Below are 27379 nucleotides of genomic sequence, written 5' to 3'. Positions count from 1 at the left end.
AAAAGTAAAATTAACACTAAGAGGTTCAAACTTTGGAGAGCTCTTCTGACCAAACTATTTGGATCATATTTCCCAGATTGTGGCTACCCCTATATTTTGGAGTTCAGAAATCAGAGTCCGTCGAAAAAAGGCATTCAGAGAAAATATGTTTTTGTGTCGAATTTCGAAACTTAAAACATCGTCTGCACTAATTTGTTAGCATATCTGAGGTTACCCCCTCAAAACCATTAAGATAGAGTCCTAGAATGTGAAGATCCGATCATTAGATCAAAAATTATTCAGGGTGGTCTATTTTTTTAGTGCTCTGTACAGGGCATCATTGAAACTTGAATTCTTCCATCTCAAATCTTTAGTAAAAATTTAAAATTGTAACTAGTTAAAAAGTGGTAAAAATTTTGATTTGTTATAAACTATTTTGGTGGTAATATAACAGTAACGATCAGAAACTTCTTGTTGACACTTCTTATTGAGACTCCTTGCAACTTCTTGTTGAGACTTCTTGTAACTTCTTGTTTAGACTTCTTGTAACTTCTTATTGACACTTCTTGTAACTTCTTGTTGACACTTCTTATAACTTCTTGTTGAAATAATTTCTGCGTGATTAGGCTACTTAAATTGTAGTCATATTGGCTACTCTAGTTATTTTATCAATGTCATTCTGTCAAAGTCATCTGAGTTAATGAATATCCATGTAGCCTTGTAATTTTGAATCCAACACTGAAGACAAGTGAACTCTGGGATCAAGCAATGAAACAAACTATCCTTCGTGGAGGTCCTTTTGCTAGAACTAGCAGGCGTTTGAGTTGCATGGAGAGGAAGACCGCGAAAACCTCCGATTTTTAGCCCGATGGCAAGAAGGTTCTAACCCATGATCCGTCTATTACTAAAGATATTTTACGTCAGCACTCTCCTCTGTGCGATCCGGGAGCGAAATTCGTATCAGCCAGCCATCACTGGAATTCGAACCTGTGTTGCCTCATTAAGAGGAGAACGCTCTATCCCCTGGGAAATTATCGCCTTTTAGGCAACTGTTTGCCTGTGACAACGCATCAATATGAGTATATACATTATGAGTTTGCCGTCTTTCGCGACAATTTATAATTCGAAGTAATTTAGTTGTTGTTGTTGTTTCTCATGCTACTTGCTAATATTAGCAAACCTGCTTGATGAAATCAAGCGAAATTTAAGGCAGAGGGAGAGTTTCTTGCTTTTCAATGGCGCCATCTATGGCCAAGAATACGACTTCAGCCACACACACCTCACTACCCATTTATGGCTCAGACCAATTGATACGTCCATTCATCTACAGATCATAATTTAGACCTGAACTATAGAACGATCAATCTCCTACTCAGTATCCCCAGAAGTATAATTTGTTATGGTTTAATCTTCGTGACCCGACAGATTTAAAGTGCACCAGCCACCATTTACTACACGGGAAGTCTTCAGTCGGCTGTGATTGAGCAGTAATTTATCTGATTTTGTTTATCATCCTATCGCATGTTCTATTTAGCCTGTGTTTCCAATACCAAGTTAATGTTAGCGAATGTTTTATAAAAAAGAAAATATAAATTATGATTTTAAAGCAAATAATCAACAACAAAAAAAAATAATAAAAAAATCTAAATAAATGACTATGCCAATGTATAGAACGTAAATTCCCGATAATTTAGTGCATTTATCTCAGAACAAAATGTTGCGTTTTCGTAACAGTAGTCTTAAATAAGTTAAAAGCTAACTAAATTAATACAAAAACATCAACTTAGACACTTTTGCAGTCAAAGTAAAAAGTTATTTTCGTCAGTAATTACCAAATACCACCTCACTCGGATGCTAACTTCTCAAATAATAGCACGATTTTATCAATCATGCTTATAACAAACAAAAGAACAGAATGGATAAAAATTATTCCTTTAGTTGTTCACCATTCCTCATATACTTACTTCTATAAAAATTAGGAACTGGTAGAATTTTAAATTTTTTTTCTTTGTCAATAAACAACATACAAAAATGTCAAGTTACTCCACTTTGTGATAGAAATCTTTTCCAGTTGTATCGAATTTTGCACTTACATACAGGTCTGCCAACTTTCTAAGCTTTTTGTAAAAATTTATTATTGTGTTAGCTATGTTTATGCTTTAATGTATTATTTTTGGTTTATTTAACTTGTTTTCCATCTACTACACATAAATGATTTAAAAGCTTATATAGAACACCATTTTGTACCTGCACTTTCATGGTGAGGTTCTTAAAATGTTGGCAAAATTATCAAAAATTCTGAAAGATTTGTTTTCTAATTGTTTCCACTCAATAAAACATTTTGCAAAAAGCAAAGTATTCTGCTCGTATATGTACGATTTCAAAGTGAAGCTAACTTCTCAAATAATTGCACGATCCAAACAATCATGCCTATAACAAATACTTTAAACAACATACAGCAGATCCTTTAGTTCCTCACCATTCCTGATATATTTATTTTTATGAAAATTAGAAACTGGTAGATTTGTACCTTTCTTTTCTATAAATAAAAAACCTACAAAAATGTCAACTTACTCCACTTTGTGAAAGAAATCTTTTCCAGTTGACCGAATTTTGTACTTATATGCAGGCCTGCCAACTTTCTAAGCTTTTTGTAAGGATTTATTCTTGTCTTAGCTATGTTTATGTTTTAATGTATTATTTTTTATTCATTTAACACGTTGCATGCCACGCTAATTTTACATGGCTTGCCCCATACCTGCCAACTCTTCCGGATTTTCCGGAAGATTTTATTTTCATATTTAAAGTGGTAGTAAATATATACTATTTTTTTCTTTTATAAACTTAATTTTTAAATGATTTTGATCACCACTATTCTTACAAAAATTAAGCACATATACTAATATGCGTTACTATCATGGTTGTCAACTTAAGTTTTCTCAAATACAACGTATTTGTTTGCTTAAAATTGAAGTATTAATTCCATTTTAATACCACTGGGAAAAATGATAAAGGAAGGGATTAAAAGTTGGCAGGTATGCTTGCCCTCCGGTCACATGGTAAATAACTGCAAAATAAATTTGCAAATATTAGACAGATTTTGCTAGTTTTTTAAAAGATATATATATGAAAAAAAGTGGTGAATCATATAAGCCTACGAATTGTTTAAAAATAGTGGTGGATAAAAATCTACTAAATTCAATTTATTAAACCAAGAATCATAATTAATAAACTGCCACTTGAAAATATCTATTTGCTGTCCGGAGCAAGTTGGCTTCTCTGTGTATATAAATAAAACTATTTTTGTGTGTTCTATATTGCATTAATTTCTTCAAACCATTTTAGTAACGATAATAATGTAAAAAAATTATAAATTTACTCGAATTATGTGTTCCTAATAATCTTGGCTTCGCCGGTCACCGGTGACCCCTATGGTATTCAACATGTTAACTTATTTTCCATTCCACTATATATAAATGATTTAAAAGCTCATGTAGAACACCACTTTGTACTTGCACTTTCATGGTGAGGCTTTTAAAATGTTGGCAAAATTACCAAAAATTCTGAAAGCTTCGGTTTTTAATTGCTTCCACTCAATAAAATATTTTGCTAAAAGCGAAGTATTTTTCAGACCTGTATATTTTTGATTTCAAAGTAAAGTCATTTTACCTACCACCACATAGAAATAATTCTAAAGCTCTTATACATATAACACCACTTTGTACACCACCTTTCAAGCATCATATTTGCCAACTTTACGACTACTATCAAAAAAAATAATGAATCTTTCCACAATTTATTTTTTGTACAGAATTATCTTTGGGTAAACAAATTTTATAATTGCGTGCTAAAAATTTTCAATTCGCTTAAAAAAGCTTCCGTGATATAACGAAATACGCAAAAAGTAAAATTAACATTAAGGGGTTTAACCTTAGAAGCGTTCTCCTGACCAAACTGTTTGGACCATATTTCCCAGATTGTGGCTACCCCCTATATTTTGGAGGTCAAAAATCAGAGTCCGTCAAAAAAAAGCATTCAGAGAAAGTATGTTTTTGTGTCGAATTTCGTAACTTAAAACATCGTCTGCACTAATTTGTTCGAAATATCTGAGGTCACTCCCTCAAGACCATTAAGATTGAGTCCTAGAATGTGAAGATCCGATTATTAGATCAAAAATTATTCAGGGTGATCCATTTTTTTTAGTGCTCTGTACAGGAGACCATTGAAACTTGAATTCTTCCATCTCAAATCTTCGGTAAAAATTTAAAATTCTAACTAGTTAAAAAGTGGTAAAAATTTTGATTTGTTATAAACTATTTTGGTGATAATATAACAATAACGATCAGAAAATGAACCTTACATTGTCATCAAACACAGAGGTATTACAATTGAAATTTTAGTCGTCTATTTATAAGATGGGTGAAAATTTTAATTAACGATAAGTTCCATTGGGCGATAAAATGACGTTAAATTTTGATCGCTGTGTCCAGGACACGATAGAAACTTCAGTCTCAGAGTAGTTAAAATTTTTGTCTGATCAGTGTTGCACTCAAAATTTCTATTTACAAAATGCCATCATCATACTCACAAAAACGAGTTTATAAAAATGTAATAAACTGTGTATAATTTTTTTAACTTCTTGTTGAAATAATTTTTGCGTGATTAGGCTACTTAAATTGTAGTCATATTGGTTACTCCAGTTAATTTGTCAATATCATCCCAACCGTAAACAATGTTTCATCAGTTGACATATTGTGTCCACAGACGTGACGAAAGCATTGTTTTCTGCATTTTAGACACTGATCCATCTAAAACTAAGATTTGGAAAATGATAACTGATTTAATCTTTAAATTCTTTAAACTAAAAATGTCACGAATCATTTTATCAGCGAACCTAATTAAATTGAGTGACAAGTTTATTTCTGCCTGTAGAAAAAAATAGCCAAAAGCTTAAAAGTAGATACATAGTTGCCGAAAATTCATTTGTTCAACAGTTGCCATTTCTAGCGAAAAATTTTCTTTTAAAAGTTTAAAACCTAAATACATACTTTAAAATTTCTATTTTTTTAAACAAATTTTATTTATAATTATTTTGAGCACCACTACATAAAGATAATTTAAATTAATCGATTTTTCGGAGTTATTGAAATTAGTTTTAAACAAAAAAAATTATGTTGATCCAATTGTACCTAGCGTCCTTTTAGAAGGGACAGTTCCTTTTTTCCAAAACAAAGTGATAACACTAGTGTTGTATTATTAGAAAATAATTTGAAAAGCAAAGTAATCCTCTCAGCCATTGTAAATTAAAAATATAAATATTCATACTTGAATCTGGAATCATGGCTTAATACTTTTTAAGACGAAAGTAGATAAGAAATATCCGCTTAATATAAATAAATATGAACCACCTCTTTTTTACTGTGTGTGTTTTCCATGTATAAATTAGTTTTGTGGCTGAACGTTAGTGGGTTAATTCAGATACTCGAAAAGTCTGTCAGAAGATGTGGTAAATTACATCTACGGGTATGTTTTTAACAGTACATTTAATAATTTTTTATTTATATATGTGTTTAATATATTCTATAAAGTGCATGAAGGTTAATAACAGATTTATATTATTTATAAAAAATTTAATTATACTACAAATTTCACACGAAGGAATTTAAGACAGGAATACCTACTTTTTTCTGAGAATGGCCCATATGTATCAAGAGCAAAAAGGTTTAAAAAATATTGTTAGCAAAAAACTATACAAGTATAAGCATTCTCGAAAAAGAGAGCGAGAGAAACTCGAGGAAGCAGAACAGAAAACATCTGATCCTAGTTAGTGACGAATTCTCATCGTCAAATATTTTCCTGCTCAATTATTAAACTGGCTTAACAATCTTAACTTTTTTTCTGAACGCTGAGCGTAAAAAAAGAATGAAATATTCGCTCAATTGTACTTTATCTGAAGAACTTAGAAGAATATGTGCGACTAAATGGACTTTATTCTTGTAGTGGTAAGCATTTCACATTATATAAAATAAACGATGTGCAATATAAAAATATAAATGGTGTATGATGCAAACTAATAAGAAAAAATAAATGATATAAGATGATGAAGTCGTCTAATAATGTAGAACAATTTCTCTTCGCTTTTGCAGGATGGCGACAACTAGCATAAAAAGAGGAAAAGAGCTAACTAAGCTATTTCGTTATCAATTTATTTGAACGAAAGGATAACAAAGCTTAGATTTAAAGAGTTTGAGACCATTCTTAGAACTATTATGTACCAGAAAAAGCAAAGTTACTCATTTGTCAAATCATCACTCAGAAAGGTTTTTTAGTATTAATTAATAATAAATAAATAATAATAAATAATAGTAAAAAATTAATTTATAATAATTATTGATAATAATTAAATGGGACAAGAAAATGAAAATGGTCATGAAATTGGGACAAGGTCCCACTGATTTTTTCTTACCACGTGTTAGTAGCTACTTTTACCTACAAGATGGAATTGGTTTTGAGATTGATTGATGGAATAGGCCAGAATAGGGAATAGTTAGGATGGTTTTGAGTGCCAAAGTTGTTTTGAGACAAACTAAATAAAAAAGTTAGATTTTGGATTTTTTTGAAAGTTTGAGTGGCTATATCTACTAAAAGCATCTATAACTTAGGAAAGTGCTGGGTAACAAAACTTGCCCTATTAGTGTGCTTTAATATTCAGTAAAGAAATTATTGGGGAGCCACTGTTTAATCAAGATTTTCAGGGCAGAAAACGCGAAAAACCCCATTTTCACTAACTTTAACAGCGCATAACTCTGAAAAACAACAATGCCAGTGAAAATGTGTGCATTCCCATTACTAGGCAAGCGATGTACAAATAATTTAGATAAATAAAACTTGTTGTTGTTGCTTTTCTCAGATAAGCCTCTTAAGATTTTATTTATCTTCTAAAGAAATTACTTTGAACTTTGAAACTTTCTACAAAGGAGAGAAAATTCTTTCAGGAGCTCTAACTTGTATACTATTCATTTTTAATACCCTGCTTTAACATTAAAAAATCAACCAATCAAAAAACAAAACTATCAAACATTGTCTGAAGTTCAAAATAATGGCTCTTAAAAAAGTCTTTGTAAAAAAAAAACTATAATATGAAGCTCGTAAATTAGATTCGAACTCCCTGTATAGAGAATTTTTAAACATCAGTGGTAGGCTATATAGGAAAATACATCAATAAACTACCTATCTTTTCATGTTAGAATTTTTTTATTTCATTCCACTCTAAAAAATCGAATTTTAGTAGGTTATCGTGAAAGTATGTTTGTTGCTAGATAGCAATAGCTTCAAAATATTTCTTCAAAAAAAAAATGAATTTCCTAAAAAATCAAACATTGAATATTAAAATATTTTTTTAAAAATATGTTTGATATAAAATATTTTATCAAATACATTTTTTAAGAAAAAAAATATTCAAAAAAAATTTTTACAAGTTAAATTTTTGCAATTTTGCACATTTGTTATTTTTATTTATTTATTTATTTATTTATTTTATTTATTTACAATGCTCCAAAATTCTACCTCCACATTCATAGGAGTGATATGAGACATCAAAAGGATAAAAACTCACCATAGAACATGGGGTCACAATTCACAATAAACTCACTCAGGATATTTTTCTACAGGACTCAGTGTTTATTTTTTTAATCATTTGATAAAAAACATCTAAACTCAAATTTTTTTAAAGGAAAAAAGTGAAGAAAGCAATAAATATAAGACCCACCTTAATCCAGTCCTGATATCCACTTTCTCTAAAACCATGAAGAATAATCTTGACGGGTCGCAAGGGATCAAAAAAAGACTGTGAGAAGCTCGAATTATTTCCAACTCGTATTTTCTGGAAAATATCTGGAGCAGATCGTGTTACCAAAAGGAATTGAGGGTCCAGAGCATCCGGATGAATTGGAAATAAACTTATAGGCCTTAGGGAGGAGAAAAATGGTTCACCAATCGAAAGGCAACCCCATCGATCAAAACATCTTGTCAAGAGGCTATCCTTCTCTGAAATGAAAATTATTACATTTGAAAGTTTCACAATTAATAATATAAGTCACAATATTATTGAACAGGGTGTTTCGCTATGACAGCTATTATTGTATATTTTTAGAATCCTTGTAAAAATTAAGCAAAAAGAACTATACAAGAAACTAAATATAGATACATCATACACACAAACGCATACATGCAAATACATATATAAAGAGGGAGAGAGATCAATTAATCGTGAAACGTTCTAGATCCCCAGAAAAATTCGTTGACTCAAATTATTTGTTGCAATTTTACATCTTATATATATATATATATATATATATATATATATATATATATATATATATATATATACAGTGGAGCATCGTTTATACGACGCCGAAGGAACCACCGAAAAACGTCGTATAAACGATAACGTCGTATAATCGATTTTTACTTCTAAAACTGAAACTAACTCTGTTTTCAGTTAATTTTAATGTTTAACGTGTTGATTTACATACATTTCTAAATTAGACAAAGCAAAACAAACAAATAACCAAAGAAGAAAAATTGCAGTGAGCAATTTGAATGCATGTTACCTTTAATTATATTTTCTTTCTATTGGTCTCTACAATGCTTTGAATAGCGAGTTGAACTTACTGCTTTCTATGACGCAATTTAAATTTCTAATCACGGCCAAATCTAATGGCTGAAGCGCACTTGTGCAATTTGCAGGAAAAAAGAGAGCTTTTACATTTACCAAAATAATTAGTATCGATCACATAGGTCGATAAATAGCAAAATTTTACGCTTTTGCCTCTTCATAATATTGTCTAGTTTTTTTACAGTCATCTAGTAAAAATTACAGTCGTCATCCAAGAATTCTTGTTGTCACCCTTTTCTGTATCATTCATGTTGGCAAATTCCACCCTTTTTTAAAATACACAAGAAAAAATAAAAAATTAAATAAACGTGAACAAAATCTAAAAACCGACGTATAACCGATTCTCTGCGTCGTATAAACGATATATTTTTACATTAAAATGAATAGGAATGATTTGGGACCACACTAAAACGTCGTATAAATGTAAACGTCGTATAAACGATGCTCCACTGTATATATATATATATATATATATATATATATATATATATATATATATATATATATATATATATATATATATATATATATAGATAGATAGATAGATAGATAGATAGATAGATAGATAGATAGATAGATAGATAGATAGATAGATAGATAGATAGATAGAGTACAATACAATGAGTGAGTTGGAAAAATTTAAGAATTTATTTTTTAAAAAAAGAATTAGTAATCAAAAAATTAGAAAACAAAATAATGAAAGGATATAATCTTGTCATCAGCTCACACGATTATATCCGCAAAAAAAGAGTGCTTTCTAATATTGAATTAATATAGCCAAAGCAAAATATATCAATACAATAGGACCACCCAAAACGATTTGAAGCAAAAATAGTACATATTAAGTAAAAGAATACAAAATAAAACATATTAAGCAAAATATAGAAAATAAGAAGCGAAAAAAAAAAGAAAATACAAAAATAAAAGCAAAATGTAATATATAAAGCGAGTAGTGGATTCAAATGAACTTACATATACCGTTATCCTTCAAAAATGATTTAAAATATTTTCCTAACAAATTTGCTAGAATACAAAATATGAATATAGAAGCGCAAATAGAAAATAGAGGGAACGTTTGATAGCGCGTTCTTACTGGTGTACTGAAGCACCTATGAGTTAGTTTATCTAAAAAAACTTTAATTTTATAACATTTCTTCTTCTCTTTTCATAAATCTAAATTATATTTTTCCATGTTTTCTCTATATTTTAAAATTATTTTATGAGTTCTATATACTTGCAGCTTATGCGCAGCATATAAAACTTATTATTTTTCTTAATTTTCTTCGCTATTCTCTCTTTTTCTTTCTTCCTTCCTTTCTGTCCTTATTATGTTATATATATATATATATATATATATATATATATATATATATATATATAGATATATATACATAAAATCTGCCAGGGTAGAAGGAAAATTTAATTTATCTTATAGCATTGTAGAAAGTATGAAGAACAAAAATCCAAAGTAAGAAATCGATGTTCTTGAGCTTTATCGAAGGAAAAGTAACACAAGTATTTCCCTATCATATCTTAAGTCTTATGCAAAAAAAGAAACATCAGTATTTACAATAGGCCCATTAAATAGGTCGAGGGATTACTCAAGTTCTCATACTTGGTAGATGGAAAAACTAAAAATTGTTAGCTCTGCATTCATAATTTAAGTTTCGAACTAAAATGCCGGATGGGAATTACTAACTTGCTTGGCAACGGGTTTTGTTTTGAATAATGAATTAAAAAAGACGAATTATTTAAATAAATAAACAAATATATATATATATATATATATATATATATGAAATTTTACATGCACCAGTTGAAAAATATTTCAATTTAAGTGGTTGTTTACTTGGGAAAATGTTTACTCATTTATTGCTATCCGACTGCCCTCTATCAAAATTATTTTGTAAATAGTTCGAATTGTTTTTCTCTTTTTCTTTTCTGATTTAATATTTAATTCTCAATAGCTGAGTATAAAAAAATTTACTTAGTCCCTCTGAGCACCTGCGAAGCCTAAGTAGGAGGGAGGCGAGGTAAGGGAATGATGTAGTCTACTCCCGTATTGGTCATTGATTTTGATTATTTGCGAATTTGTACTTCCTTGTACAATGTAATTCAGATCCACATTTGTAAATATTTTTCCTTCATTCTTGTAAATATTATGTCACATTATCCGGATTTTTTTTTCTTTTTTAATATAATTCACATTATTGTATTCTTAACTCAGACTTAGTTCATTCGCTGCCGAAAGCAAAAAACTTAGTTGAAGATGCAAGTGCCGCAAGGCAGACACCTCGAAATTTGTTTTTACATTAACCCGTTTTGTCCCGAAATTATAAATTGAAATGATACAAAAAGTGGTTTTATGGAAAAAGTGGTATAATATAATATTGAAATTAATTGGTTTTTCTACTGTTAAGACATTCAAAAAGTCTTTGATAGATCAGAAAGTACTTGCTCCTTATAATTCTAGATCTAATCAGAAATAACTAAATCATTGTGGTATCTGAGAATCTTTTAACTCACCTAGATAAATGAAAATGCTGAAAAAAGTTTCCCACCACAATGAATGTCTTTGAAAAAAGGAACTGTCCTAAATATATGACGCTGGGCGTTAACCGGTTAAAGCATTAAGTTTACTTATTTTGAAAACTAATTTGCTACCAGTTTTTGGACGACCTTTGGAAACAGTGAAAAAGCAAAGAGGGAATTAAAATTATTCCTTGAAGCCCAGTTAAGCCGTCATCTGCAAATGAATTGGTTTCAGATGATTTTAATTACTCCCTTGCGTTTATTACGATCAATAATAAATATTCACAGTTTGAAAACATTCTTACTGCTTCCCCAAAATAATAACTTCTGACTCTTCATAATCATAGTGTCTTTTTACTTCGTCTTTAAACGAATTCTAAAAATCTATATTGGAAGCTACTATTACTAAACGCATGGTATTTTATTACATACAATACTATTCTCTTTTTATGGGAAGCTTACATTGCTTATTTAAAGTGGTAGTAAATTTTGTACTCCACAACTTTACTATTTTGACCATCACTATATTTCAACTGTTTAAACAAAACTATATGAACTAATATTAGAGCGTTGACGCTTTTAAATCTGTCAGACACAAATTATGCTCAATTTAACTAATATTTTTCTACCATTTTTAATTTCGGAAAAATTACTGCTTAATTATTGCATTATTTTAAAAATTGTCTCATAATTTCAAAATTATTTCCTCTTTGGTGCTTTATAGTACACTCTATAACAAAAAAATCAACGCACCAAGAAGCACTCACGCCTGCACACTGCCGAGCCAGATTACAGTGGTGCATGGCTCGATCAGGCTGGAATGATGCCGACTGGGGACTTATAGTCTTTAGAGACGTATCCCGCTTCCAACTGTGTCTTGACGATCATCGAAGACGTGTTTGGAGACGCACAGTGCAGAGGGGGGATCCTGCCTTCAACAAGGCATTATGGTCTGGGGTGCCATTTCCTTTGACAGCCGGACCCCTTTGGTCATCATTAGAGGTACACTTACTGTTTTGCTACCGTTCCTTTTGCAGAGCCCTGTGCTGGTTTTTCAGCAGGACAATGCCAGACCACATACGGCACGTGTTGCTATGAACTGTCTGCAAGCTTGTCAAACTCTTCGTTAGCCAGCCAGATCACCAGATCTCTCTCCCATCGAGCATATCTGGGATATGATGGGAAGACGATTGCATCTGGCACGGAATGTTGATGACCTCGTTTGACAATTAGATCGAATTTGGCAGGAAATACCACAAGAGACCATCCGAGAGCTTTATCGGTCTATGCCACGCCGTTTGGCAGCTTGTATCCAGGCTAGAGGCGGGTCAACACCTTATTGAACTTGTTACTGTAACTCTGCAATAAATTATTCAATTGTTCTGAAATTTTAATCATTTACTATTCTGTACATTGTCTTACTATCCACGATTTTTCGTTTCAATCGGACAACTCCTTTTTTATGAGTCGATTTTTTTGTTATAGAGTGTATAAACAAGATCCCACTGTATGTAAATTAATATATATTTCATGCAAAATTGAAGATAATACAAAAGAAAAATTGCACATAGATAACTAATTTTCCATGTAATTAAAAACGTGTAAGACAAATTGAAGACCTTGATGCAGAAACAACTATCTACTTACAAATTCATTTTTATTATAATTGCCTTGTTATATTAAATGCAACACCTGGTTAATGTAGTTTTTCAAACTCTGTCTACCACGCTTTACAGAACTGAAGTTGCAGTAGTAGGCAACAACTAGGCAGCAATGATGGGAATTATTGCAGAGTTTTTACACAAATTGAAACATCTACATTGCCCGCTAAAGAAAATGCTTTTAAAAAAAATGAGAGGAAAACTTAAACCTACTTAGTTTTTATATCAAGACCCTTAGTAGCCTTAAGGCGTTTATTTATGAAATGTTTGCTATAAAAAGTGTTGAAAAAAAAAATTTTCAGAACAAATTACTCACAATTTAGAAAATACAAATCTAAGAACATCGTTCCTTATTTTTCTATTTCCTTAGAAAAATTAAGCCATTTTGTAAAACATATTAATTACAATAATCTGATTTTACTTATTGAAGGTCTTTGTAAGCTTAATTTCAATACATCCTAACTGTTATCATAAAAAATACATTATAAATAGTAATTGCGCTTAATTTGTTTGTTAAATTAATTGTTTGTATTAATTGTTAAATAATTTGTTTGTTAAATTGCGCTTAATTTGTTACATTGCATTATGCAAGGATTTATGTATCTTTAAAATTACCATTTTTTTAGTTGTTTAATTGATACAGTAAATATCAACTTTATTCAGTTGTTGTAATATGCTATATTTTAATTCTAAACTTACAATTTATTAAAATGCACCTAACGATGAACAGATATGAAACAAAATTAATACTGTTTTGTGAAGAAAAAAGTAGCATCATTTTCAAAGAAGTTATTTTCGTAATTAGATAATATTTTCTTAAAATCAAACGCTATCTCAAGCTAAGATAAATTGAAAAATATTTTTACAAAGTCAAGTATTAAGACCATAAAAAAGAGCTTTAAAAAAACAAAAATTAGTCCTTTATCTTATTTTAGTACTTCAAGTTCGTCGAAAAATTGCGCGCACAAAAAAATTTTCTTAAGTAATGCGTAAAAGGTAGATTTATTTTCATACAAAGCTTGAATTCCAAAATAAAAGTATCTAAAATTGATATTTAGTTTAAAAGAAATGGCATTTTTTCTGGCAAATAATTTCTTGTGCAATAACATTTATAAAGAATAATATCTCTCATAATTAGCTTAATTACTTAATTAAAAACCCCAATATATTTTATCCAAATCAAATTACTGGGTATAAAACATTTACTAATTAAAAAAGAGCCATCATGATGCTCTTATTCAAAAAAACTATGATAATAGATGAAAATGTATTTTTAAAGCTTAATGAAGCATAAAACTATTTTTTTTCTTTTTAATGATTATTATTTTGTATTAAGAAAAGTAGATGTGTCTCAATTTTTATAAGGATGAAATATTTAACAATAATCAAAAACTTATGGTTCTTTTAATAACAATATTTTTTAAATAGCAATCATTTTTAAAATCTTACAGAGAATAAATTTTTCCTCGCATTTTTTTTCATTTTTTTACATAGATTCTATTTAAATTTATTTGGGAATGCTAATGAACTTTTGGAAACATTCCCATGTACGAGCTTATGACACATAGTGTGAAAAATCTAACACAAGTTGTTTTGTCATACTTTTCTTAAATTTGAAAAACTCAAATTTCATCAAGGGTAATTTTTTCTTCTGGAAAGCTTGGGATAATGTAATAATTTAACATATTTTCTCACAAATTTACATTTTTGCTTAAAACTATTTTAACTACTATTGTTCCCATATAAGTACTTTAAAAGTTTCCAGAATTTCCGTTATGAAGCAACACAATGCATAGAAACCTTTTTTTTGCCTATATGGAAATTATAGTGACTTTAACTAAAACTGTTCTTCTATAACTATTGAAAAGTTCAATGAGAGCTGAAAACTTATTCGCTAAAATATTACTTCATTAGTGTACTTCTAAATAGAAGAGTATATATTCATAATCAAATCATTTTATGATGTAAATAATATGAATTTTGGGACAAAGGTGCACGATTAGATATTTTTAAAGCAAAGTGAAGGCCAAAGAAAGAAATTATTTTGCATATTTCAGAAAAACTTGTCACCTAACCACTTAAAGAAAAACTTTTTAACACAGACCAAAATGTTTTTTAACTGTGACTTGTTTCATTGCTTCAAGCCTTTCTTTAACATTCTTCAATTTACAAAAGGAAAAAAAGAAAAACAGTGAAAATTCCTTGTGTTTAAATGTTATTAAAACCACTTTTATCTGAAAACGAAAAATACTGCGCAATCAAACGCGTTTTATTGAGAAAAGAAAGTAAAGAAAAAGAAAAATAAGATATTGAAGTGGTAAGGTGCCAACATAAGCTAGCTTATGTAGGGACCACCACTAGAACAACTCAAATTCTTGCTCTTAAACGATTTCAAAATATCAATTATAGCTTTGCTCCAAGTCCTTCATTACATTCTTTACTGATAAAAAAAAAGGAAAAATATGAAATAGTTCGACTGTATTCTCATTAAAATTACTTTTATGGCGAAAATAAAAATACGGCGGAATTAAACGAGTTTTATTGAGAAGAAAATGAGTAAGAAGAAAAATAAGTGTGAGAAGTGGTAATGTGCCTGTATAAGCTGACCACTTAATAGACTTAAATTCCAGCCCTGAACAATTTTAAAAAGTGACTTATTGCATAGCTCCAAATGTTCTCTAATGTTTTTCAATGATACAAAAACGAAAAGATATAGAGAAGAAAAAAAGATAAAAACCCCTAGAGTGCATATTTAAAACAATCACTTAATAAAAAAAATTGAAATCAAGTGAGTTTTATTCAAGAATGAAAATAAGTGAAAAGAAAAATAAGTAAAAGAAGCGATAAGGTGCCAACATAAGCTGGCCACCTAAGCACACAAATTGCTGTTCCTGAACAATTTTAAAATGTGGCTTATTGCATTGCCCCAAGCTTTTCATCTACATTCTTCACTGATACAAAAAAATATATGAAAATTCCTCGAATGTATATTCATAAAAATCGCATTCTTTGAAGAAAAAAAAGTTATTTTTCATGAAGAAAGAAAAATTCAGTAATTTTTATTGAAAAATGAAAATAAGATTTTAAAAAAAAGCAAGCAAAAAGAGAAGTTGTAAGGTGCCATCATAAGTTGGCCACTTTCCAACTGAAATTTCTGCTTCTGAAAAATTTAAAATGTGACTCATTACATTGCTCTAAGACTTTCACTACCATTCCTTTATTATACAAAAAACGATGGAAAAAAGATATATAATTTTATAAAATCAAATAAAAACTATTCTAAAGCTATTTCGCAAAGCAAAACCGTATTTTATTACATTCAAGTAAACTGCTATCTTCTATGGTACGACAGTTAATATATTCATGCCTTTGTTTTACATTTCTTTGATTACGAAAAACACAATTCAAATGCGTGTTCTCTTTTCTCTATCAATCTCAGACTTTTAAATGTAATTTATTACATTGTCTCAAGCACTGCCTCATTAACATTCTTCAGTTTTACTAAAATGAAAAAAAGAGAAAAAGATGAAAATTCCTTCAGTGTATACCCATAAAAACCACTTTAATTGGAAAAAGAAAAATACAGTGAAATCAAGTGAGTTTCAGCGGAAAAGAAAATAAGTAGGAGAACTGCCAACATTACCACTCTCTCTAACCACTTAAATTATAGCTTCCGACCAGTTTCAAAATGTAGCTTATTGCATTGCTCCAAGTTTTTCATTTACATTTTTCACTGACATGAAAAAATTAGAAAAAAAAGATGAAAATTCTTCGACTGTATACTCATAAAAATGAAATTTTTTTTCTTCTTTTTTTGAAAAAAGAATGCACTAGCACAAGCTGGAAACCTAACCACTTAAATTCCTGTTCCTGAACAATTTCAAAAATTTGCTCATTGCATTACCCCCTAGCCTTACACTAACGTGAACCAAAAAAAAAATAGGAACGAAAAAGAAAAGAAGAAAATTCCACGAATATGTACTCATAAAAATAACTTTTATGAAAAAAAGAAAAATACAGTTAAATCAAATGAGTTTTATTGCGAAAACAAATAAGTAAAAAGAAAAATAAGTAAGAGAAGTTGTAATGCGCTATAAGCTGGCAAACCTAGATACTTAAATTCCTGCACCTGAACAATTAAAAAGTTTTGCTTATTGCATTACAGCATGCCATTCACTAATATTTTTCAATACTACAAAAAAAAGTAGAAAGAAAAAAAGTTGCCAATTCCTTGAGCATAAACTTACAAAAACCATTGAAAAAATAAAGTGAGTTTCCTTGAAGGAAGAAAAATTAAATAACTTTTATTGAAAAATAAATAAATGAAAAGAAAAAGCCAGCATAGGTTGGTCACATTACAACCTAAATTTCAGCTCCTGATCAATTTTCAAATGTGGCTCATTATATCTTCCCAAGCTCTTCACTAACAATCCTCTATTTTACAAAATAAAATAAAATGAAACTTTTATTTAAAAAAAAGAAAAGTAATAAAAAATGAATGACACATAATTCTAGAAAATCAAATAAAAGCTATTCCAAAACTATTTCTCAATTCAAATCCATATTTCATTACACTCCAAGCAAACGTATATCTTCTATGATACGGTAGTAATAATATCCTGCCTTAGTTTTACACTCTACAATTACAAATAACGCAATTCAAATACGTGTTCTTTTTTCTCTTTCAACTTTCCAAATTAACAGAAATTATTGGTGTAATCAAGAACAATAGAAGCGATTTCATTGTTCCAAGTTCCTGTATTGCTTTGTTAGTAATTTAGGACTTTTTCAACCATCTTTTTCTGGGTCTTTTTGAAACATCTTTTGACCCTGAAAGAGAATACCCTTTTTTACATGAAAAATTCTTTCCATTATTTTTTACGCTGTCTACATATATTCACTCTTTATTCTAGATATTAGTTTTTTATTTCCGGAAATATATCATATAAAATGTTTTATATTATCAAAGAATAAATTTCGAAATGACTGAATGGTTCAGTGATTTTTGGATCTATTTCATTAATTACTTTCTTGTCTCATTAAAAATCGATATCAAGTTATTTTTATTATTATAAAATGCATGTGTAGCTGTTTATTTAATGACAACACCAAACAATGACTTCTAAAATAATACTTCATTAGTTGATAATCTTCATATCTCTTTTTACTTGAAGAAATATGGTCGGTACCGTTATTATAATGAAGTGCATAATTAATTGTCTGACAAGGGTTGAAAAGGGAAATGTGTTAAATTTTTTGATTATTTATTCTTCATAAAAAGTTGTAACTTAATTAATTTTAACCAAATACATATTTTCTAATAATTTTTTTAGAAACTATTTAACCGATTTTTTCCAGTTTTTTTTTCTGATTTTTTAAATTTTTAATCTACACAGAGTATTTTATATTATGTATTTTTAAATTACGTATCACAAATATACATTACAAATATATATTTAAAATTTGCATTTAAAACATATATCAAAAATATATATTTTAAATATATATGAAAAAATATATTAAAAATATATAATAAAATATATATTAAATATATGTATTAAAAATATATATTACAAATTATATTAGTCATTTAATATATATTTTTTAAAAAAAAACTTGCCAAAAATAATGTCTGTAAAGCTAGGCTTATTAGTGGTTACGAATTCTTTGTACGATTTCAGTGAGATTATAAATCACTTTTGAGAAAAGCAAAGCTGAAATATAAAAACCTTTTTGATTGCCTGAAAGACGATTATTAGAAACTTCTCCAAGTTCCATCAGGCAAGTAGGCCCGATAGCCGAACGGTCAGCATGCCTGACTGCGGGTTAGAATCCCGCTTATGGCATGCACGGGGGTCATGAATCAGGGCTCTCCGTGTGTTGTCCTCTATTGAGTGATGTGTGAATGTAGCACATCCTATAAACGGGAATGTGTAATATCTGCTCGAAGAGAGAAAGCGAAAACACGGGTTAACATAAGCAGGAAATTTGATTCTTGAATAGTCTAAACGTACTGCCATTTTTCGTATTTTCCCTCACTGCGCAGCTTTGTAGTCAAAAAGTATTGACATCTTTCTTATTTAACCCCACTGCTCAGTTAATGTTTGTTACGTCATACTACTAAAGTTATCCGTGCTGAGGCCTTCTCTCTTCCAGAAGGGGTTGGTCTGTGGCGGTTGCCGTGGATAATGTTTCTCGCCTCCGTGACTTAGGTTCACAAGTGTCCACCATGCCAACATCTTTGGCATCTTCCGAGGAGAAGAACGATCCGTTAGAGAAAAGAATCTTATCAGGAAAGCTATTTTGTTTTGATGTTTTCTATCCCGTCTTCCTCACTGGTGCTTCATTCGAAAAATTTGTTTAACGTTTTTGTTCTTTCTTCACTTAAACTTGAATTCATGTGAGTGTATACTTTCTGAACCTCATTTTTGATAAGATTTCTAAAAATATATATTATGGGAGGTAATTACAAAACACGTTGTGCATTTTAAAAAAACATCCCATCTTTTTTAAATTAGAAAATAATAAAAACAATTATTGTTAAAAATTGCCATTTTCGTAAATTATTTAACGGCAAACAAGTACTAGTTCAATTGTGTGGTAACTTTAATTATATATTTTCAAATTTAATAAATACTTTTCAGTAACATCTGTTACAAATTGTAACTATAATCTACTACACAAGTTATTATTATAACAATTTTCCACTCATAAAAATTGTATTATATGTAGAAGAAATATAATAAAATTTATATTGAGAGAATTAGAGATTCGATAGGATTTCTAAAAAAATTTATATTAAGGGTGGTGATAACAATACACCTTGTATATTTTAAAGAGCATAAAACCAATTTAAATTGAAACAGAAAAAAAATATTTTGAAAATTTCCCAGTTTTGTAGATTATTTTACGGTAAACAAATATTTAAATTATGTAGTAATTTTAATTATATATTTTAATATTTAATAAATACTTTTCAGTAACATCTGTTACAAATCGTAACTGAATTCTACTTCACTATTTACTGTTACAAAAATTATCCATTAATATAAATTATAGGCAATTAGTGCATAGTTCTAAGATGTAAAAGAAGAAGAATAAAGTAGATTACACCCAAAATCTGAAACTTTTTGGAACATTTATGAAAAGTACTGCAGATCTGTAATCGACTTTCAAATTAAAGAATAATTCCGCAATTACGAAGACATTTTAATGAAGATTTCATTATGTAAATGACATTTCGCGAAAATGTATTCCTATTTATTGTATAATCCGATTAAATAGTCGATATTTCAAATGGAAAAGAATTAATTAGAGTAAGTCAACTGTGAAATAAATTTTCGCAACTCATTAGTTTCTAGTTTGAATAAAATATTTAAGCCAAATGACTAATATTAACTAAAGTAATTCTTTTCTGTTAAAACTAAATTAACTTTCAATTTCGAGCTTATCAAAGAAATTAAAATAAGGGCTAATTTATCGAATTAAAGAACGATTTGTAATATTTTAATGAAACTTCACTAACATCTTGCTGCTAATGTAGTTAAAACCAAAGAGCGCATTACATATGACGCAAAAGCCATAGAAGTTAGCAGGTATATTTTTACATAAAAAGTATGTAAAAATTAGCTTTTAAGTTATTCAAAACTAGCTTACCATTTTTTCAGCGTAATTTGCTTCCCACAATTTGTCTTGATATGCTCATTTGTAAATAAATAATGTGTAAAAGAGGGGGAAATACTGAATTTTTCTAAGCAAACGATTCTATAAATCCCAAAAATCCGAAATCGTTTTCTCACTTTCAATTTTAAACTTTTGTATTTTAATAAAATAAGATTTATCAAAATTCTTCAAAGACAGCAGGTTATTCTTATTTTATTTCATAACCGTCATTGAACAGACGACCCAATTTTCGGGTTTACGACTACTAATGTTCAACTCCGTATCCTTGTAATTTTGAACCCAATCCAGAAGACAAGGGAACTCCTTAAGTATTGGGAGAAAATCAGCCTTCGTGGAGGACTTTTTTTTTAAATGGAACTAGCTCGCATTTGCGTTACATGGAGAGGAAGACCACGAGAACCTCCCACTGTTAGCCTGGCGGCAAAGGGACTCTACCCCGTGATCCATCTACCACTGAAGATATTTCACGTCAGCACTGTGGTCGGTACAAGCTGGACGCTGATTCGTATCGACAAGCCATCATTGGGATCGAACCCGGTTCACCTCATTAGAAGGCGAACGTTCTATCCCCTGAGCCATCGCGGTCCCGGGTTATTCTTAGTAAAATTTGTTTATCGAAAATTGTTGTTGTGGTTCATATACGTCGCACTAGAGCTGCACAATGGGCTATTGGCGATGGTCTGGAAAACATCCCTGAGGATGATCCGAAGACAAGCCATCACAATTTGGATCCTCTGCAGAGGGGATGGCACCCCCGCTTCGGTAGGCCGACGACCTGCACGCGAAGTCGAGCACTTTACGGTAGAACAGTTTAACGAGGACCAATACCGCACACCCTCGATCAAGCAGACTGATCCAAGTGGTCACCCACCCGCACACTGACAGCAGCCAGTGATTCTTGACTTCGGTGATCTGCTGGGAGCCGTGTCTTAACGATCAGTCCACTGCGGGACCCGAAAACTGTTAAAATATGCGTTATTAATTAACATACTAGAATTAGGAAAAGAATGCATTCTTGGAGGGGGCAAAACGATTCTATAAATGGAAAAAATTTGAAATCGTGTCCCAATTTTCAATTTTAAACTTATATTTTTAAACAAGTCTACAGAAATTACTTTCAGTTATAGATTTTATTGCTATCATATAACTGAAACTGATCATTAATTCAAAAAGGAATTAAATATATTCGCGTAAAATATTATTCCAAGCATTTTATTCGACATATTAGTACAACTAAAAGCTGAAATATTGGAATATGGGTAAAGTAAAAATTTACAATAAATGCTATAAAAAATAAAACTAAATTTTAAAATAGGCATTAGAGTTAGTGCTTCATTTTCAAAGGCGAATACGCGTCAATTTCTCCTAGTCTTTTGCATTCATGTTTTCAATGTGTTTTTCTAGTTAAAAATTTGCAAAATTTAGAATTTAAAAAGAAATCTGACCATATCTCTTCCCCCGAAAAAACACAGTAACCATCATAAAAGAACTTAAAGTAAAGCGTTTCCACTACAACCCGTTGTGGGCCAGGGAAATCATGGAGGTTAGGACTCCAAAATTTCGTAACCAACGGCATGATTCTGACATTATGGTCAGCATTGCACACAGGAAAAAATGAAAAATGAAATAAAAGTAAGTAGTAATACTTTATTTATATCACACTAGAATTGCACTATGCGTTATTGGCGACGAAGTAGGAAACATCCTTGAGGATGATCCGAAGGTATGCTATCACAATTTTGATCCTCTGCAGAGGGGATGACTCCCCCACTTTGGTAGCCCGATGACCTACGTGGGAAGTCGAGCACTTCACAGTTGGAAAGTCTAATGAGGACTAATACTGTACACCCTCGGTTCCATCGCGGGCTGATCAAAGGGGTCACCCACCCGCACCTTGACCACGGCCAGTGATGTTTAACCCCGGTGATCTACTGGGAACCATGTTTTAACGATCAGTCCACTGCGGGACTAAAGAAAGATAAAAAAAAAAAATTAGAAAAGCTAGGGTTATTGAGAGGCAAATCAGAGCAAGATGCATTTCCAAGCACCATACAGGAGTGGTGGGAACTCTCTTCGTTAGCCCTTGAATCGGCATTCATATGAATAAACCAAGATTCTAAGGGATCAAAATGAAAAACTCTAATATGCCTTTTTTTAAAAACCATAACTTCCCTACAGTATTTTACATTATACAGTGAATTTCCCTCTAAAGAATGATTTCAAGACTGAAAATACTTTCATTTACTGAAACCGTATTATTTTTCTTTTTTATCATTATCTAGATACATAGAAAAGTTTTTACATCGACTGATTTTTATCAACAAATTTTATAAGAATTTTTCACAGTTGCACTTCTTTTTAAACGTACTCCATTTTTAAAAAAACATATGGTTTAGTTATTCCATACACAGATAAGAGATTTAAAATTTCAAGATATTTTTTACTTTTTCTCATTTACTAGATTTAGAATTTTGTTCCGTTGGTCTCTTTTCAGGATAAAGCTTGCGTTATTAGATACATACGTCAACATTACAAAAGAATATTTTAAAAAATCATAAGCTAGTTTTTAATAAGCAACTTTAAAAAAATATGCATTGTTCGCAATATTTTTGTATAAATACTAAAAACTTTAAAAAAAATATTTTTCTCGTCTTACATTACTTTTTTTTAGGAAAATATCCTTTGTTAAAATCTTTTTTTAGCACTTTCATTGTCTAAACACGAAAGTTTAAAATAATGGAGAAATGAAAATATTCATTTTAAGAAAGTGAGTTCTTGAGAGAACGCATGTAAAAAAACGAAAGCATCAGATTAAGACTTTAACAATTTATTCAATAATATTCATATTCTATTTCGGGATGATGAAATCTGTCTAACACTTTGACGCAGAAGGGACACTGGTTTCCCTTTTATATGTCTTTTTTTCTGAAGCTTTAGTTATGATTAAAAATGTACTTTGGTACTTTTTTAGTTATAAAAAACAGTCTAATAGATTCCTGCAATTATATTTGTCCTAAAATATAAAATCCGAAAAAAGTAGTTTGATAGTTTTTTTTTTCATTCATATTCAAAAATTTACCAATAATTGATATTGTAAATTAAAGAAAATTCAATGATCAATTACTGTTTCTCTTAGATCTAAATAACTTCAAAAATGAGCAAATTTAAAAAATTATTGTTTGAAAGAGAACCATGTTTAGAAAATTTTATCTTTAACGCAAAAAGTGACACAGCTTTCCAATGCTGTATATAATAACCAAAAATTATTAAATTGCTAAAGATAATATTTTTCAATTAATTTGACCTAAATTGATACAAAATAATGAAAAGAGTATGAAATATGTTTAATGAAAATTCTGTGACAAAAGGTTAATGACAAAGAAAACAGGTACTGTCATTCTTCAACATTATGTAAAAATCTCTCATTTTTTACATTTATCTTAAAATTAAATTTTTCAAAAAAAAAAAATTCTTCCATATTTATTTGCGGCTTAGAAATTTTTATTGGGGATTTTTTTAACTTATATGTTGTTTAGAAATTTAATATTTATTTATAAAACCTTTGAATATATTAGCTGTATGTAGGGATCAACTACATAATATTGTCTAATAAAAATAAACTAATTGAACAAATATATTGCCTATCTCATTTGCTTAGCTTTTTGGAAAACTTTTTATTTTGGGCATAACTCAAAATGCGCATTTTAGAAAATGGACATAACTTGATTGCGTTTAAAAAAAAGGGTATAGTTCAAAATGCGTGTTTAAATAAGCTGGACGTAGCCTGAAACACGCGTTTAAAAAAATGGACATGGCTGAAATGCGTGTTTAAGAAAATGAACATAGTTTGAAATACGTGTTAGAGAAAATGGGCATAGCTCAAAATGCTTGTTTAAAAAAAGTGGGTATAACCTGAAATCGCGTTTTTAAAAATGGACGTAGCTGAAATGCGTGTTTAAAAATTTTTATTTAGTTTGAAATAAACGTTTGAAAAAAATATTATAGCTGAAAATGCGTGTTTTAAAAAAAGTGGACGTAACCCATAACCTAAAATACGCGTTTCAAAAGATGGACATAGCTGAAATGCGTGCTTAAGGAAATTGACATAGCTTGAAACGTTTGAAAAAATGGACATAGCTCAAAATTCATGTTTAAAGTACCTAAAATACGTGTTTTAAAAAATGAATAAAGAAGAAATGCGTACTTACAAAAATGGACATAGCTTGAAATATTCGTTTGAAAAAACAAAAATAACTCAAAATGCATCTTGATAGAACTGAAGATTACATAAAATGTGGTTTTTAATTTAAGCCATAAATTCAAATTTTTAACGCCTACATGCTCTTAAAAAAACGCGCACTAAATCAATTTTTAAATTCAGTTATTTTCTTAACATCAAGAACAATCAGTCTGTATTTCGGATTCTAGGACAATTTTACACACGAAAAAAAATTTAAGAGAATTCTACACCTTTTAAGTTTGTTTCATAAAGATTAAGTGTGTACAAAGTAATCTATGCATCAAGGATTTATTAGGCTTCACTTCTCTGATCATAACAGTAATTGAAAGAAAACAGAATTAAATGCTATGCTCATTGTTAAACGCCTTTTTTTAACTATGACAATATTTCAGACGTATATTTCAAGCAATTTCAATATTTTAAACGTGTATTTCAAGCTATGTCTATTTTCATAAACGCTCATTTTTTACAAACAAAGGTAAATATATATATATATATATATATATATATATATATATATATATATATATATATATATATATATATATATATATTGCGCATTTTTTAGCTATGACAAAATAAAAAAATTCACATACGAATCATTGTTCTTTATGTTTATCTTTAAGACTTGATTTTATTCTTTCACTAAGTGTTTGAAACATTGTTTATTTAAAATAGCATTTAAATATTTTCAAAACTGAAATAATTATCGACATTAGAAAAGTAAATTTTATAACTATGCTCTTGTAATTCTATCTGATTTAAGTTCTTCTAGTTTCCCAAAATAACTTTTCTTATTAGACTCGAGTCAATAAGAAAAGTTCCACTCAAAAAATAATTTTAAGATAGATCAAGTTATAATTTTATCAACTGAACAAATATTTTTAAGAATTGTAAAATTCTGATTTACTTAACCCTAGCAAATATTTGCCTTCTTTACGAAAGTAATTCTTAAATTTCATTTTCTTTAAATAAACTTTGTCAAACTGTGAATTAAATTCATTTTTATTAACCTCGTAATTAGAAGTAATGAAAATTTACTCAATCCATGAAATAGAATACTAAATTTCTTTTAACTTAAAAGGAAAGTTTTAATGCTTATCTTCAAGATAAAAATGAGGAACATAAAAAAATATCATTCATAATACCGTAAGACTTAGTTCATATTCTACAATTTAATTTAATAAATACTTAGAACATAATTTATTTATTAAAAAGTATACTAAATTTATATGCTACAGTGTAACAGATACATACAGCAGATATGCCAACTTGCTCCGGACCTCATTAGTTATATTAGATAATATTCTCCGAAAAGTATAACTTAGATAAATACGCATACTATGCATACGATACTATGCATACGATACTATGCATAATTAGACTGTGCATAATTATACTACGAACAATTATACTATGCATAATTAGATTAAGATTTGATTTCAAAACTAAATAAATATTTTCGAGTGGTAGTCTTACTATGTATGATTCTTGAGTTAGTTAATTTGATTAATAGGGGTTTTGCATACTATTACTTCTTAGTAATTCAAAGCCTTTTGTGATACAAAACTTTATTACAGTTATACCTATACCACCGACTGCTAACTCCAATAATTTCAACTCATCAATTAAATGTTATCAAGATGGATGAAATAATGGTAGCTGGAATAATGGAATAATGATCGCCGTGACCCAGGTGCCCAGATCCAAATACATACTAGAACTAGAACAGTTACGCGAGTTGAGCCAGTTAAAAAGTTGGCAAAATTAACCGAAAATCAGAAAATTTTAGTTTGCGGTTTAGTTAAACGGTTTTTTCTCTCCATTTAAACTACCTAATTTTCATGCTAATTTCCAAAACTTAAAACAGATCAGTTAAATAGTTATCGATAAATAACAAGTTTTTAAGTTTTAGTACGTAAAGTAAGCTTTTTGTTTAAAAAATTAATAGGCTATTTAAAATTGTTATTTCTCTTGATTTAATTGAGTTAGGATTTTGACAAAAGATGTCAAATTTTTCCACTTTTGTTAAACTATATAATAAATAATTAGCAAAAAAAATTTTTAAATTCGCTTGAATTTTGTTTGTATAAATGTTTTAATAGAGCAGTTACAAAACAACAACCATTGAAGAATCAAAACTGGAATGAAACACGTGAAGTACTTGTTAGATAGCATTCGGAAAAACAAAACTATGCGTTTCGAGAAAAACAAGCTTCCTATCATTATTAATTGCTTAATCAACTTCGCATTCATTATCTTTATTACCTATTCCATCATCAGCTAATTTTAAAATCCTGATAAAGGAAAGCTCGTTCTTCCCGAAATGCGTGATTTTTATTTTTCGTGTGGGTAAATCTCAACGATACAAAAGAGAACATTTATTTGCCTGATTTATCAACTTAATTAGCAGCTTTTTAAATATTTAGCATATTTTAACAGCCTTCTGGAACCAAGGCGATTGAATCTTAATAAAAGCACACGTAGTGAATTTGTCAAGATTTATTCAGGTATTTTTGAAAATTAGTATTGTGTCATATTATCAAAGTTATATGTGAGATATCACTAAAGTATGTAGGTAATTTAACATTAGAAAGCAAAAATTCG

General features: G+C 29.4%; 1 protein-coding gene across 1 annotated transcript in view; it reads right to left on the bottom strand.

Annotated features, from left to right (window-relative positions):
- LOC107449679 (inactive pancreatic lipase-related protein 1) overlaps nucleotides 1-27379 on the bottom strand; it is a 126348-nt gene that overhangs the window by 94019 nt on the left and 4950 nt on the right. Inside the window, exon 2 of the mRNA XM_043041833.3 lies at nucleotides 7748-8025. Coding sequence (XP_042897767.1) covers nucleotides 7748-8025 — 278 coding nt within the window. The remainder of the gene's footprint in view (nucleotides 1-7747; nucleotides 8026-27379) is intronic.

Source organism: Parasteatoda tepidariorum, chromosome 12 (genome assembly GCF_982258835.1).
Source record: "Parasteatoda tepidariorum strain Cologne lab strain chromosome 12, Ptep-v5.0, whole genome shotgun sequence".
Lineage (NCBI taxonomy): Eukaryota > Metazoa > Arthropoda > Arachnida > Araneae > Theridiidae > Parasteatoda > Parasteatoda tepidariorum.
Note: the sequence above shows the minus strand (reverse complement) of the source record. Positions and strands in the feature narration are given on the sequence as shown.